General features: G+C 43.4%; 1 protein-coding gene across 1 annotated transcript; it reads right to left on the bottom strand.

The window, feature by feature from the left end:
* Positions 1-958: 958 nt before the first annotated feature.
* On the bottom strand, positions 959-15877 carry GABARAPL1 (GABA type A receptor associated protein like 1). Its single transcript, XM_082738418.1, has 5 exons — positions 15502-15877; positions 10267-10345; positions 9107-9225; positions 8186-8247; positions 959-1217 (listed from the first exon to the last, which is right to left on the bottom strand). Exons 1-5 carry the CDS (start codon positions 15589-15591, stop codon positions 1205-1207), a joined length of 363 nt encoding a protein of 120 aa, XP_082594544.1. The 5' UTR covers positions 15592-15877; the 3' UTR covers positions 959-1204.
* Positions 15878-17059: the final 1182 nt, after the last annotated feature.

The following is a 17059-nucleotide window of genomic DNA, read 5'->3' as shown; positions in this document are numbered from 1 at the left end:
GGGAGTGTGTAAGATAAGGTAAGGGATGTTTCTATCTTTCATTTCTACTACAGTGGTTTTCAAAGTGTGGTCCTTAGACCAGTACAGTAACATCAGCACCACCTGGAAACTTCTTGCAGAAACACAAATTTGGGGCACGTGGGGCACTCAGTCTTTAAGCATCTACCTTTGGCTCAGGTCATGATCCTAGGGTTCTGGGATCCAGTCCTGCATCTCGCTCCCTACTCAGTCTAGTGGGACGTGTGCTTCTCTTTCTCCCACTCCCCCTGCTTGTGTTTCCTCTCTAGCTGTGTCTGTCTCTGTCACATATATAAATGAAATCTTTAAAAATTAAAAAATTCAAATCCTAGTCCTCCTCTAGACTTATGGAACCAGAAACTCGTGGTGAAGCCCCCAAAATGTATTTTAACCAGCCCTTTCAGTGATTCTGATATATTCTTAAATTTGAGAACCCCTGGCCAAACCATCTCATCCTCACTTATGGCCATTTGGTGTAGCTTCTCCTTGTTCTTTGAATTTTTTTTTTCATCCTCCTAACACATCCTTAGGAAGGAAACATGTGTATGAACATGCTGTGTCTGAACATGTGAGGAAATGTATCGTATTTGAAATCACAAGACCTGGATGGGAATCCCACCTCTTGTCAATTACCAGGAATAAAAGCATGCATAAATTGTTTTAATCTCAGAGTGATTTCCTCATTAAACCTTAGAAAGGAAGGGAATATTTATCCAGCAGAGTCAAGAATTTTGCCTGAAGCATTAACTCCTTTGTCAGTGGCAATTGGCATTACTTGTAATTTAATAGATGAAATAACCGAGACAAAGACGACGCAGAAAGGTGCATGTGCTTACCTAACCCAGACCCATGAGACACAAATCCTTTGGCAGTATTTATTTCCAGAATGTGGACAAAGACTCCGTGAGTTTGTGGTTAAGGGTTAAATAAGGCGCTGGAATTTTAAAAGGTTCATAAAAGGTAAATATTATATTTGTATATTTATCTTAGTAGTGTCATAGGTTGAGTGGAATCAGCACACTCAGATCTTCAGCTGAGAAAAATCAATAGCTAATACAAGATGAAACCCGAGACTCCAGCCGGCCAGGCGACTGGGTGACTTGACATCCCAGCATTCTCTCCTGATTCAGGCATCCCAGGTGACCCAGAGAGGAACATGTGCAGTTCTGTTGGGCAAAGGGGAAGGTTAGAGGCCTTGCCTAGAAAGGAGCACAGAGATGTCATTTGTCTTTTGCCCTGAAGGGCCTAGAACAACCATTACAAAGAACAGTCTTCAATTTCCAGATGAGCCTTCCTGATGAGAATCCTGCAGCTATTTTCAGAAGCTTTGGGAAAAAAAACAATAATAATAATAATAATAATAATAATAATAATAATAATTTCTGCCTGCTGCTCTCTCTACTGAATGTCATGCTGTGGTCCAAAGCAGATGAGTGCTAGACATGCTAGACAGGCCAGCACTGCCTGCAGGACATATGACAGGTGTCCTTCTGCGCTGTAGTTAACAGGATTGGATCCCTGCGAGAAAGGCTGTGTCTCACCAGAAAAAGCCAAGGGTCTTCTCCATCATCCTAAGAGGAAATAATGGAGCCACACAAACTTCTGTCTGCACTGTTGCAAATGCTACTTTTTTGTTGTTGTTGTTTTCTTATTGGGTGTTCCCCGATATACAATTCTTGCAAATGACTGAATTTCTAATTTTATGCTTCGAGAAGATAAGGGAGTAAAACCAGATGATAAACCCATGGTTAATATTTTGACTCTTCATGTTTGTTTGAGGGACAAGTTATTGAGAACAAGTAGGATCTGTGTAAGTACTTGAATATCTTGTAAAGAAATGTGTCTCTCTCTATATTTAAGTCTATTGGTTCTGTTTCTTCAGAGAAATGTGACTAATATAGAGGGATAGACACCTTAGATGAATCTTTGGAAGGTCTTGGGCACTTTGGTGGCTCAGTCGGTTATCCGCCTTCAGCTCAGGTCCTAATCCCAGGGACCTGGGATGGAACCCCGCATGGGGCTCCCTGCTTAGAGGGAAGCCTGCTTCTCCCTCTCCCACTCCCCAGCTTGTGTTCCCTCTCTCCCTGTGCCTCTGTCAAATAATAAAATATTTAAAAGAATAAAACAAAGATTCATGATATTGTGTCCAGCTTGATCAAGCTGAAAAATGGTCTAGCTATTCTGTCCCACATCTATGTTTTACTGCGTGCTATGGAAAAGATCCACAGTCCTGAGGATGAATGCAAGCTAAGTGGCAGCTACTGTTGTCAAGAAAATAAATCCTCAAGGAGAGTTTAACAGAGAAAAAAAAAAAAAAAAAAAAACTCCAAAAACCCTGTCTGTGGTGTTTCCATCATCTAAGAGCTGTCTTTACAGACATGCCGCTAAATATAAGGTGGCTTCATTTTGACTCATGCCATATCCGGTAATTGTCAATGAATGTCATAAAACAATGAAAACCTAAATTGTTCTGCCAGCTAGCCTGTTATTGTCATTATAGATAAAATATATTCCAAACAGGCAATAATGCTATTTAACGGTTTGCAAAGGACTTATTCAATATTCACAAACTAAGGTGTAATTATTGCTATAGCTGAGAGAAAAGGAAGTCAGAATTTCATGTGAATGGAAGACGGATTGGCCCCGTCCAAGACCTAGTGAAGTGGCAGCACTGAGATTCAAGCCCTATTTCGGGGCTCCAGATCTCCTAGTAAACTCTAAGGGGCTCCCAGAGTTCCTTGAGTGGTCCTTTCCTAATATGCGTTTAGGGTTAATTTGGTTCTTAACAGAATTACCTTGTCCTGGAACTGAGATATTATGTGTTATCAGAAGTTATTGTTCTTTCACTACTTTTGAGCATAAACTAGATGTCATGGTTCTCCCCAGTTCATGTGAATCAGTGAACAAAACAAAGTTGCTGCCTTTGTGGAATTTACTATCTAGTGAGAAGACGTGAAAAAAAAAAAAAAGTTCAAGTGCAGTCAGTTAAGCACCAGACTTTTGGTTTCAGTTCAGGTCCTGATCTCAGGGTGGTGAGGTCAAGCCCCACCTCAGGCTCCAGGCCTAGCATGGAGTTTGCTCAGTTTCTCCTTCTCCCTGGGACCTTCCCCTCCCCACTCCCTATCCCTTCGCCCACTCCCAATTTTGTGTACATGTGCTCTTTCTAAAACAAATCTTAAAAAAAAAAAAAAAAAAGTAATCTGTGCTAAGTGAAGAAACAAGCATGGTAGGACTGTGTGGGAGAGCAGCGAGTAGGTGCAGGTTGCTAAAATACTTAAAAGGGTGCTCAGCGTGGTCCTGAGATGACAGGCGAACAAAGACTTAGAGGGAGTTAGCTAATGCCAGCCCCTAAAAAACAGCTTACTTTCAGCCTCTGAACGCCCAGCAGGAGGCAACCAGCACGCTTTCACTGAATAATCTGGAGTAATGTTGAACCTACTTAGAAGTGCAAAAAATAGAAAATGCACTTCAGCCCTCCACTCAAGATCTCAAGATCACTTTATTCAAGTTTAAGGTGCTTTAGTACCTCTCATACAAAGCCATAAAAATCTTCAATACCCTGCCAGGTTGCAAACAGAACGGTCAAAATAAATGGTCCAACTCGCTGTTCGACCCACGCCAGAATGACCTGGGGCTTCTTAGTCACTGTTCGAACAATGGCATATTGAATTGTCATCCTAACCACTTCTAGGGGTGATCACTTCCTGCTACTTCAAACCTGGAAAATAATCTGCACGTATTTTTATGAAGTACCGAAGTGCCCACAGCTGTAATATAGTAACAGAAAATGGGAAAAAAAATGGTCCTATGATATACAGGCAATCAGGTTCACATCACCACAGCCTGTCACAACTTTTGCAACAGGGACTCTCTTGTTTGTGTTTCTGAGTTTTTGGTTTTTATTATTATTATTATTATTATTATTTTTATTTTTAAACATGTACCAAAGTGAGAAAAACAAGCTCCACAGCCCCAGTTACCCACAGGACCATGTGCCGCAGGCCAGAGCTGACTGAACTTCACACCTCACACAGTAATATCCAGGTGGAGAGAGGGGCGGGTGAGGTGTGTGGCAGGCAAGGAACAGGAAGGACATACTTGGTTACTCAGGGCTGCAATGAAGGGACAACCTGGCCTTACAGCCACCTCGGCCAAAATTGGCCAGTTTCAGAAGATAATTGGTGGTTTCAGACAGGGGGTTAAAAAACAAAAAACAAAAACAATGAATGTTCAGAGTTTGTTCAAATCTATCAATCAGAGTAAAAAAAGATCCAAAAGAAAACACAGCTATGAATAGTTGATCAACACAGAATGGAATCAATGTACCAACTCGTTTCTTTCCAGAAGTAACTGACTTTGTTCTTTACAGCAGACCTGATTCGTACATTTCAAGTGTATATCACCACCCCCCCACCCCGCCCAGACACAACATATCAAAATCATCCCATACCTGCATTTGTTTAATGATAAAAAGATGCAGAACAGCTTAATAAATGTAGTATTTCCATAGCAACCGGCAATAAAACATTGTGTTCAAAGGTCACTGTACCAGCCAGAGGACTGTACAGCAACCACATTGGGGACACTGTTCACATGTGGCCACAGAGGCATATCTGGGAGAGATGTGAGGCAGTGCCCATGCTTCCCTAGCCACCTACTATGCTTTCAAGTGCACAGTGTTTTAAAGGAAGAGCACAAGTCTGCACTGAGGAAGTTCACTCTGCCATTCCGAGGCGGCATTTTTTCTCAATGTCCCCCACACAGAACTGTACTGGGCATGTTATGTTGAATGGCACTGGTTCTCTTGATGGGGGTAGAAACTTTTTTTTTTTTTTTTAACTTAGTATAAGGAGTAGAACCATGTTTTTTCCACTGGGAAACTTGTGACAGTGAAGTAAGGAACCATTAATAAATCAGGACAATGAGCACGAACCAAGGCTATCCTTGGGAAAGCAAGATCCAGGCCCGGCCAACCTACTAGTATGGGATCTTTCTACCCGCAAATACACTAAATACAGCAAAGGACTCACTCAGCAACGCTGCTGAGTCACACTGGCCTCCAAGGGAAGAGTGGGCTTTTTGACACATCATTCAACCTTGGTCTCCAGAAGGAAGCATCAGAGTAAGTCAATATTACCTGGGACATGAGGCCAAGGTTAATGAAAACGGTATTTCCTAATATGTTTTTAGTTCAAGACTGACACAATGGCCTGAGGATACAAAGTGGCTTTCAAGCCTCATTAGCAGGAAACACAGGAGACAGGCTTGGGAGATACTGTTCACAAAAGAGCATCATACCCAAATCACAGCATTCAAGTATCTGGTATGGCTCTGACCTTGGCTAAGTTCTGCAACTTTATGGGGACACCTGCATGGTTCAGTCAAGCAAATGTCTATCTTTGGCTCAGGTCCTGATCCAAAGGCCCTGGAATCAAGTCCCACTTCATGGTCCCTGCTCAGCAGGAAGTCTGCTTCTCCCTCTGCCTGCTGTTCCCCCTCTTTGTGCTCTGACAAAATGTTTAAAAAAAAAAAAGTTATTCAACTTTATGGACCTATAAAATCAGAAGGCTGATCTAAAAGAATGTGAAACGTTCCACCCAAGGGGCATTCCCCCACCAGGAGTATCCAGAGATAAGGACAGAAATAAAAAGCGGCCTCGGGGAGAACCTCCAAACTCAAGTTTGGTTTAGCAAGGACAGGTCTCCTGTGCTACAGGGACTGTCTCCAATATGCAGGAAGCTGGGATCTGCAATGCAGTTGTTAGCTTCTAAGCATTCACCTAATCTCATTCCTAACTACCGGGTTAAGTCTACTCATTGCAAAATAGTTTGTATTGTCAATACAAATACTAGCTTCCACTTGACTGTATCAGAAACACCCTCCTGAGGTTTTTCTGTCAGTACCAACAAGGTGTTCATTTTTAAGGCCTTGATGTCAAAAATCCAAATTCCTGTGAGCTTTCCATAATTCTCTGCTTGCTGGGCTTCAGCTTCGTCCTTCTCTCATTCCTGACTTAACTTTTTCCATCAGTGCACTGGGCATGGTTTGGTGGTGGGTGGAATCGCACCATGGGTCTTTTGTAACCACCTGTTTCTATCCATCTGGTGACTGTGATACTGTCCATAAAAGTCTGCAGAGACAGACACCGCTTGGACACATGGCTTGCAAGAGATGAAAGAGGATTAGAGATAGCTTTTAAGATTAAAAAAGGACTTTCTACTACTTCCTTGGTTTTTCATTGTCTCATAACTTGCACCCTCATGCCCACCTACATTTTGGTCCCAAATGAATAAATGAGAGACTCATATGGTCAGAAGACATCAAGCTTGTTCTAATCCCAGAAGCCTTACCTCTGTGCCATTTATTCCTCTGGGTGATGGTGGCCTCATGACCAAGATGTGACAGAACAGGTTTGGCTGAGACTCAGACCAAAACCAGGTAGAAAGAGCAATGCCTCTCCACCTTGAGCGTGCAGCAGAAATCAGGAGCTGGTTAACAGCACAGATGCCTCTGCTGAGATTCTGAGTCCGCTAAACCTGGAACGAGGCCCAGATATCTGCACTTCAGTGAGCACACCCCCGCCTTACCCCTTATAGTCTCACCCAGGCAGTGTTCCAGCCTCAGCTTGGAGAAACACAGAAAGCAATGACAAGGCATTATCTGTGGAGCAGAGAATCACAAACACATCACCCAGGCACCAGGCACACTGCCCCACCACACTCACCTCTGAACTTTAAGAGCTGAGTAAACTTGTCTGTGTCTGACCACATGGGAGCGTTCATTTCTAACAGCTGCCCTCACTCAAAGCTTTCTGCTCCTAGTCCACACACCATCTATTCACATGTACAGTCCAAAAAAGCAACATTTCTGAACACATGTTTGATTTTCAAGGTATGCAATTATTTTATTTCTTTGCCTGACAGCATAAACTTCATTACACAAAAATCTGCAGCTGACAGAACGGACACAGATTTCTCCCACAGGAAGGACCCTTTTCATTAGCAGAGATGAACTGAAATGTCATGTCTTAAGTGCAATTCCTGCTCCCCACCCCCACCCACACAACCCCGAAAGTGAAAATAATCAGAATCCTTAGAATCCCTGTGAAGTATTACATCATCCCCTCACACCTGTTTAACTAGCAGCTGCAGGACATGAAAACCTAAATCAGGAGGCAGCTGGCCATCACTTAGCAGTTCTGTGTGCCTGGGACTGAGGGACAGCAACAAGGGAGCAAGAATCCTGGCTGAGTGAGAGGCACAGACAACAACCTGTCTCACCTCATACCTGCCCCTTCCACACCTAAGACATCTCTGTCCCTATACATGGAGCAAAGTTTGGGAAATGCTCAAGGAGTGGTTTTAGCCCGTAACTGGAAATGGTTGTGGCTCACTGCAGTCCCACAGAGGTGTGGGATAAGGGGCACCAGAGAGAGAGCAGGTTAGACAGAGATGCTCAACTTAGTCAATTCCAGTTTAATGTTACCAAAACTATCTTCAAAACCGTACCGTCCCTCATGCCTGGCCCCCATCTTCCAGCGCTGAGAGCGACATCCCAATGTCTGCCTAATGTCTATCAGCATCACTGGGTGGCGCTGTGAGGTCTGGCTGTGGGATTATGAATGGGATGGGGTGGGGGCGTGGAGATAGGTCAGTGTCACAATGCTCTAATTACAATGGGCTTCTTTTGGTCCCTAGGAATGATCTACTACCAGTAGTCCTAAAACATCCTCATCCCCTTTCCCTACCTATCTTGTGCAAATGTCAAAAATAGAATCTCTGCCCAAAGAGGAAGGAGAGCAGGAAGTTACTAGTGGTCCACAATCATCTCTGGCCCCAACTTGCCCGCCTCCTGCCTCTTCTGTGAAGTCACGCAAATATTAATTCACAGGAAGGTTGTGAAATTAAATCATCTTCATTCCTCTACCAAAGCCAATCCAACACCTCTGTCCTGACAAGCTTTCTCCCTGGGCTGAGGAAGCAGCAAAAAATATCAACTGAGCGTGTGAAAATATGATGACGGTGTGTGCGGTGTAGTGTTTCCAGATGTCTTCCCCTCTGTCTCCTCCACGGTGGGAGCCCTCCCTCTCTTTCCCCAAGTCCCACACACACCCCTCCCCCTACCCCCAAGTCCAGGTGCTCCCATCTGCTGGGCTTCCACCACTCACTTCCCATAGACACTCTCGTCACTGTAGGCCACATACAGAAAATAGTCTTCCTCGTGGTTGTCCTGAGGGAAGAGACAAGAGGAAAACATCACATTCATTAGCTTCAGGATTCTGAGCCTCACACAAGGTAGGTAGGTATGCAAGGCATCATTAGCCTCCACTGAGAAAAGAATAAAGAATACACAGAAGTGACTGGAATTCAACTTTTGAGTTCACAAAGAATCTTCAAGGAGAATATCAGTACATACAGATTATCAGAGATAAGAACATGACCCTTGAGAAAGCTCATTCCAGCAAGGGAACAAAGATATTAAAATATATATATACTACAATATACACTAACAGAGAATATATGCTACAGAATAAAAATGAGATTAAGAGATTATTAGAACAAGTTTACACAACTCACAGGGCACAATAAGAAGGAAGTACCACATGAAATCCTTTAAGGAATAATACAGCCACAAAAGTGGGTGATACAGTATGAGCAAGTCCTTTACAATAGTTTTTTCATTAGATTCTGAATAGTGTACCAATTAAACCAAATGAAGTCAGCAAATTATTGTCTCCAACTCAGTCTATCTGTTAAGACAATTTAAAGGCTTCACTTTGTACTTTAAAATCTCATTTTATTTAGAATTTGCAATTGGAAACAATTTCTTGCTGTTTCAATAAAGACAATCCAAAGTGAGAACCCTAGAATAAGCAAAACTGAGAATTTAAAAAGAATGAATCCAGTAGGCTGTTCAATCCCTAGAGGACAAGTGACATCTAACCACCCACAGCCGTACACTGTGGTGTGTAAGAGGATACAGGAAGTAACACCTCTTGTCCTACTTCCTAGGCGTGTTATCAGCAGATCCTGGAACAAAGGCTGGAGAACACAAGCCTGCATGGTATTGCTGTGACCAGGACACTTACCTCATACAGCTGGCCCATGGTAGCGCTAGTGGGAGGGATAGTGTTGTTGACAAAGAAGAATAAGGCGTCCTCGGGCCTCAGGTGGATCCTCTTCCGGATTAAGAAGTAGAACTGGCCAACTGGAAAAAGGAAGAAGGTTTCAGAAAAGGATTACGTAAGGGTAAGGGTGGGGGGGGATGGATGGGACGGACACAGGACTCTACTGCACCTGCACCCTACAAAGTAGCATCTTTAAAGTAGTAAACAGAATCTCAGCAGAATCAAATACTGTCTTCTAACTTCAGAAATGGAATTACAGCTCAAAGAAGCCTCTATATTCCCTGATGTGCCACCAAGAAGTTTACCCTTCAATCCTTTCCCGCTTTACTCAATTTCAGACATCATGCCAGCACCTCCACTCAAAGCCCGAGGAGACTCGGAGGGAATCCTATGTACATCCAGACCAGAATTGTCTAAATGGGATCTGAAAGGCACTTCCATCCCCATTCCCACCTTATGACAAACAAGTTATGGGGAGAGCTCTACTGGACTCCAGTAATCTCAGCATGGTCACTCATCCCAAAGTCTGGGCAGTAAGTGGGGTTGGGTTCAACATTGCACCTTCTATCGAACACACTGAAAAAGTTCTCGAAGACTGACATTTAAATCTAACAACTCTGGGGCAAACACATCTTCAAAATCTTTCCAGGGTTTTCTGGATTCACTGGTTATTCCATTAAGGATCATTAAGGTGAAGAATGTAGTCTTTGTAACCCCCAACAGTATCTACAAAACATATTCCCACAAACAGTAGTTTAAGGAGACAAAGTACTGAGAAACTGAGAAACTCTAAAATGTGATCCTCCCTCTGACTTTCCTTTTGGAATAAATTGTTAGCACAGTAACAAAGCAGATTCTAAAACACAGGCACCTGGTCATTGCTTTCAATGTTGCCCATTCTGCTGTATCTAAATCACACAAGACACTATGATGGGAAATGAGTAAGGTAACTGGCAAAGGAGAATGGCTGAGTCACTCCTGTTTGAGTCCCCTCTCTCGGGTGAATCCCACCCACTTTCTTCAACTCTACTTCCTCTCAATCCCACAATTTCACGCACACAGGAGGGACCAAAGAGGCTCTTCCATGGGAAGGAAGGTCTGAGGAGGGAGAAAAGCATTACCGGTGAGGTCAGAGGGCACCAGGTACTTCCTTTTGTCCAGATCAGGCACCCTGGCCTTGGGAGCCTTCTCCACAATCACCTGGGAGAGAGGAGGGGGGAGAATGAAAAATACAGGACTCAATCTAATGTTTTTCCTTCCACATTCTACAGTTACCCTATTGAGGTACGTTTGTCTAGACCCAATAAAATGTTCCCATTTTTCATCCCCTTTTACCTCTTAGAAAACCAATGGGAACAAGGGCTTCCATAGTAAGGTGATAGTTCTATTACTGCAATAAGAAGAGAATAGGAGAGGGCCAAAATGTAAACAGAACCTTGAGTTTAAGTAATTACAAGCTACCTGTCAGGTACAGATCTGTACTTCCCAGTATTTAATGAGAGCATAAAAAGGACTGTGGAATGTTCAGTAATAGCATAAAGGACATTAGAAGCAGGAAGGGAAAAATGAAGGGAAGCAATCAGGGGGAGATGAACCATGAGACACTGTGGACTTCAGGAAACAAACTGAGGGTTGCAGAGGGGAGGAGGGTGAGGGAATGGGTAAATCTGGTGATGGGTATTAAGGAGGAATGGACTGCATGAAGCACTGGGTGTTCTACGCAAACAATGGATCACGGAACAATACATCAAAAACTAACGATGTACTGTATTGGTGACTAACATAACACAATAAAAAAAGGGGGGGGGGAGGTGGGGAAAAAAGGGAAAAAGAAAAAAAAAAAGAGGACTGTGCATTTCCTCCGAGGCTCCCGAGTACCTACTAGTTTTATACTAATGAATGCTGCTTATTAAAGGTATAGATAAAATGTGGTTTCAATTTTATACTTTATTAAAATTTTCAAGAATGACTGCCAAAAAATGTTCTAGGCACATTTTATGTGAAAGAAAGTACCAAATCATACTTAAGAGTATGAGATCCTGTATTATGTCACTTCTAATAACCCATGTATCAACATTGATTAGGTGTTAGTATTTTAAAGGGATTTCAATGTCTACATTAAATATTTCTAGATTACTTCAAATTTTACAGATCATATATTTCTGTTAACAAAAAAGAAAAAAGAATATATACAAAAATTAAAATTTTTGCATAAAATTTTAAATATTCATTTAATAACACTTATTTATGAAATAATTACAAAAATATGCTTAGTATTTATAGTTTACATAATGGAAATCATAAATATTTAAAATGTTTTATAAAACCATTAGCTTTAGATTTTTAGTTTAGAAAATGCAATCATTCCTGATCAAACACATGGAGGGTTACAGAAGTAGAACTAACACTAGGCAAGTATCCTGAGGAACTGCGTGAGCTTCAACAGGTCACTTAACTTCTCTGAGCCACAGCAATCCAGTAAGACAGTAACTATCCAACACATCTTTTATTGTTGGGGTTAGTGTAGAGGATGGAATCAGCCATAATACCTGGCTTGCTAAAATGTTAACATGGAGGCTGCTGAGGGCATAGGTGGTTTCTGAGAAGGGCACAGGCCTTGCCTTTGGAATGCCAGGCCTGGGACCACTCTGCCACGAGAATGCCGCTGGGAGTTCCCTGAAGCTTTCTTAATCCCAACAGCCACCCTGAGATCCCTGAGATCGAACAGATGTACGTACTGTCCCTTAGGCTAAATTTAGCGAAACTCGTAGAACATGCAGATTAGCATAGCGTATCTTTCCAGTAAACAGATCCTCCTAGGTTCAGTAAGACCCCTAGTCACACATCCTGTGCTTGAGAAACAGTGATAAGGATTTGTGATTATCCTGAAGGACCGATAAAATCGGGAGCAAAGAAGAGCAAAGGGTCTTCCTCTTGGAGTACTGAACCCTTTGCCTTCTCTTCTCTTTCACAGCAAAGTCTGGAACAAGCGTTCCTCTTGTCAGTACAGGGATTGTGGGCTATTCCTGGCATTTTACAGTCATGGTACAGCTACAATAACCTTGATCCATGAAATTTTATGTACAAATGACTTATAAATTATAAAGAATTATCTTAATATATGAATTGACTTAAAGGGAGGGACTTGGGGCTTGAAGCTCTTAAGTGAAACACATTAAAATAGTAAAAAACATTATTTTGTTTCTGGAGAAAAAGAATACTGAACCAGGAAGACCAGAGGGACATGATCCCACTAAAAATTTAAAAATGAAAACTGGAGAAAAAAATACATTAATAAGAAAAATAAAAGGAAAAGTAAGAAGAGGTTCAGGGAGAGACCAGTGAAAGCCCAACAATGAGGATGGACAAAAGTCAGCAGGTTACTAAAATCAAAGGGAAAAGAGCGGGAGCCTAGCACTGTCTCAAAGGAACCCTGAGAGCTGCCAGCTCCCATCAGTAGGAAGCAATGGAAACAGCAAAAAGAGAGCAAAAAAAAAAGGGGGGGGGGGGATAAAATATACAGCAAGTAAGACATCCAGACTGGAGGGCAGGATTTGGAGAGGAACAGGAGGGTGTTGGGTAATCATTAAGGCCTTGGCTTACCAGAAGATATTTGAGGTTTCCAGGAATCCCACCTCTACCTGTGGGCCCTTGGCTAGATCAATTTCCGCTTTGGTTTTTCTTTTATGCAATGTGGTCAGTATTCCACAGGGCCTTCGACAAAGTTTAAAGGCTAGACAATCTGTTCCTAAATTTCCTGCAGTGTTCCAGGTTTTCAATACATTGTAGCTATTAAGATACTTTAAGATCTCAAGAAAACCTCCCAAGTTATGAGCCCTCTGTTCTTTCCATGATAGCTAAGAGGTAAATTGAGGCCAAATGAAATTGAGTTATGTGAGCAGTTAGGGTACTTGACTGCTTTGGTAACACCAATGGTCTAGTTGGAAGGAGCTTTAGAAATCACTTACGCTTAAGCCTCTTTTCTGTATACTGGACACTTTAGTACAGCAAGGTTAAGGATCCTGTCCAGAACTAGAACAAAAAATCTCCCAACTCAGAGCAGAGAGCTCTTCTTCCTCCATCACAACTACAAAGATGGTCACAGGGTGAGCACCCGAGCAGCAGCTGGGAGGCTTATAAATTAAAATCCAACTTGGAGGAACCATGAGATCTGAGTGATGATTCTAACAGCTTACAAATTATCGCACAGGTAAAACACTTCTTACTTCAAACAATAAGCAGGAAAATAGGGAGGATGAGTTGAAATATTCTAGGTGAATTCATATAAATGACTGAGATGGGAAGGTCTCAGTTGTAAAGAAACACATGGGAATTCTAACTAGATTTAGGAACAGGTACATTTCAAAGTCTGTGACTTAGGCAGAGCTACTGGAACAGAGCCTCATATTTAAGAAAATTCTGAGTCAACGGTAGTCCGTGATGTTTACTGACATCATATGACTCTCACGTTTTGAGGGCTGTGATGTTTTTTTCTTGATTTCCAATACTTAACAGTGTGAGGTACACAGTGCCTCCTTAATTGTTTGATAGAACTGTATTAGAAATTGAGAAACGATACGGCATGGAGAATCCAACAACCAGAGCTGGAATCTCAGCTCTGTCACACACCAGCCCACAGGAAACCTTTCGGAATACTTGATTTCTCTGAGCTACAGATCCTTCATTTGTAGAATGGGATTATAATGGTGTGAGGATTGAACTGAATAAAGTCAGAGCACGTACTGCCAGGTACAGAGTTAACTATCAATCAATGAAAGCTATCATTTTTAAAAATTCTAAGAAAGTAGGATTGCTATCCTACAATCCGGGGAACTTCTGAAGCAGCCACCCTAGGTCCAGAGATTAAACAAGGAGAAGGATCATTTAGTCAGTGGGTAACTGGGCTAGCTCTGCTTTTTACCGGAACACCCTTGTGTGCAATTTCTGGTGAATGGTACAGCCCTAAGGTCTGGCTTCCTTATAAAGCACTGCAGGGGATTTCTACTGCTGGCAGAAGGCCCAAGTGGCTTCCAGTAGCTGTAATACCGTGAGAATCAGGTAAGGATTGGAGAAGAGTCCCCAAGAGTTACCCCCCCCCCCGCCCCCGCAGGTCCAGAACTGACACCAGATAATCACAATTACTTTACCTGTACATAATATGTAATCTTTATCCTAATATTGATGATTCTAACAGCTTACAAATTATCGCACAGGTAAAACACTTTTAAATGACTGAGATGGGAAGGACTCAGTTGTAAAGAAACACATGGGAATTCTAACTAGATTTAGGAACAGGGACGGGGAAATTCTAACTAGATTTAGGAACACATGGGAATTCTAACTAGATTTAGGAACAGTCTGATATATTCAGACTGAATATATCACAGTCTGAAAATGAAAAGTCCCTGCTCCTCCATCTTCAAAACCTAAGGGTGGTTGTTCCTCCCACCACACTTAAAAGTCTTCTGCCTTCCAATCCGGGTGCATAGCCTACATTACAGAAAACCAGGCAAGTGGTGGGGGAGGGGGTGACGGGAAAAGCGCCCGGATGCAGAAAGCTACCTTAATGTTTCCTCTGTTCCTCCTGACTGCCGGCACTCATTTTAACCACATAAACTGGCCTCCAAAACGTCAAGAAAAAGCCTCGGTTCTCGTTATTGCGTCCAGGTATAATCTGGTAGAATAAGTACCGGAGAGAGGCTGGCTGCATCCACAAATGCCCCCGGAGCCAAGAATGATGAGGCAATCGGGCTGTTGCGCAGAGAACGTGACCTTGTTTTCTGGGCCAGGCCTGTCTTGTGTCGCCCCCCCACACCCCCCCAACACATACTTTTCTAATTCTTATGGAATAAAAGAAAGGATCCTCTGGTTTCTGAATCTTTCCCTCCCAAACCCAATGTTATGAGGGCCAAAGTCAACTTAAGGGAGAAGCCCCTAAGGCAGAAACGGATGGACGCAATCCTCATCGCATCAAGCTATTTCCAGATTTTCCCTGGGGTCTTAAAGCGAACAAATATAGGGTCCCAACCCGATCCTTCTCTCAGAAAAGGGCCACATTTTGAACACATCTCAACCTGCACATCCTCTGAAGACTGCTGAGTCACTCAAACGTAGGCTCCGCTCTGAAGATGCGGTCAGCTCTAAAGATGACGGGCCCTGGGGAGGTGCGTCTTGAAAAATCTGCAGTGAGAACCTCCATTCCACGCGCTCTCCTAGCAGTTTAAGGGCGTTCAGGGCTCAGTCATCACAGAGACCACCCTTCTTCCTGTGCCTGAGGGCAGCCATCATGACTCCCCCGTCCCCACAACCCCCGCTCATCCGCTTCCCTCCCTCTCCCCGTTCCCCCGTGCACTCACAGGGACCCTGTCCGGATATTTCTTCCGGATCTTTTCTCCTTCCTTTTTCCGATACTCAAAGGGATGGTCCTCCTTATACTGGAACTTCATGATGGACCGCAGGGTTTCTAAGATCCCCGGACGGGGCCTGCCTTCCTCGCTGATGGTTGCGTGTCTCCCCGTCTCCCTCCCCTCCGCCAAATTTCGGGAGGTACGAGAACCGCCTCAGAAACGTCCGCTCCCGTCGCAACGCTGCTTGGCAGAGCTCTCAGAAGCGATGTCGAGGCCCCTCGGACGCAGGACGGACTGGCTCAGGTAGAGAAATCCCGGCGGCTTTTCCCGAGAGCCGGGAGCACAAAAACAACACGGCGGCGCGTAGGCATTGTGACGTCATGACGTCCCGCCTCCCCACCCCGCCCCCAGCGTTCGGACCGCGCCGGGTGCGGGGAAGGAACGAACGCGATCTATTTTCGAGGGGTTCTCTTTCAATCTAAACTTCCCTGTGTCCAGTTGGTTGCAAGCATGAAAATAATTTTATCTCGAATTCTTGTTGGGACTGTGATATTAAAAAGGGCTTGAGTGCAAAAAATACGTTATAAAGATATGTTCTTCCCTCCTTCTCGCTGTTTCTTGGTTTGATCCAAAAAACAAACACAGAGGGCGAAAATCCAGCTTTTTCCTGCTTATTGGGATCTGGAGTGTAGAGAAGGAGGGAGTGGGGGTCGTGTAATTCCTTTGGCCAGTACTGAACTGCCGGGTGCTTGCATTTTGTCCTGGGCTCCTTCCGTAGCGCCGCCAGCTCCCGGGATGCCGGGCTGGCTGCCTTGGACCCTGACCCCTCCTTCACCGCGCTGGCGTCATTTTGTTTGGGTCCTTGCTGCAGTTTGCTCTTAGAGTAGCAGCAAAAACAAAGCATGACTCAGGAATTTGAGGAGATGCACAAGGTGAAGGGCAAGCGATGTAATCAAGGTCTGGAGAAATGATGTCAGTCTTGACTGCTAAGGGCTTCGCTCATCTTCCAATATAGAAATGATTCACTTTCTCCTCTTAACTCAGAAGTTGGGCCCGTCTCCTGTAAAAGAATATATCAAGGTTAACTCGATACTCCTTAAACATTTCTGTTTTCTGCAAAAATTCACCAAAGGATAGTACTATTTGTGAAGTGTCCCTAAGGTGAAAATAAAGTGCCACCCAAAGAGCTGGTGGAAAACTGGTGGGCTAGGTGATATCATTGCCTCCCTCTGGCCCTCTCCTTTCCTAAGAATCTAAGGCCTTTCCGACCACATTGCAGTGATTCCAGGGACTTGTAGGGCGAGGACAGCAAAGACGGTAATAGATACAGAAAAGACAGGAAGGACAGCTTTACCCTGTTTGAATCCCGGGAGCTCTGAAATATACAATGGTAGTCCCAGTCACCTATCTTCTTTTATCACGGCATCAGTGTCTGGTTTAAAAAATAAACCCAAAAAGTCAAATAAATACACACACACACACACACATATACATATATATTTAATATGCTTACATATATGTATGTTTCATCATTATATGTATATATAAGTTTCACCATTGAAAAAAG

Source organism: Mustela nivalis (genome assembly GCF_964662115.1).
Source record: "Mustela nivalis genome assembly, chromosome: 7".
NCBI lineage: Eukaryota > Metazoa > Chordata > Mammalia > Carnivora > Mustelidae > Mustela > Mustela nivalis.
Note: the sequence above shows the minus strand (reverse complement) of the source record. Positions and strands in the feature narration are given on the sequence as shown.

Excerpts from the sequence above, each read along its gene's own strand:
- GABARAPL1 (XM_082738418.1), bottom strand. The coding sequence starts at position 15,591 with ATGAAGTTCCAGTATAAGGAGGACCATCCCTTTGAGTATCGGAAAAAG. Across the intron at positions 10,346-15,501 it reads AATATCCGGACAGGGTCCCT|GTGATTGTGGAGAAGGCTCC; the intron begins GTGAGTGCACGG and ends CCTCTCTCCCAG. Across the intron at positions 9,226-10,266 it reads GGTGCCCTCTGACCTCACCG|TTGGCCAGTTCTACTTCTTA; the intron begins GTAATGCTTTTC and ends TCCTTTTTCCAG.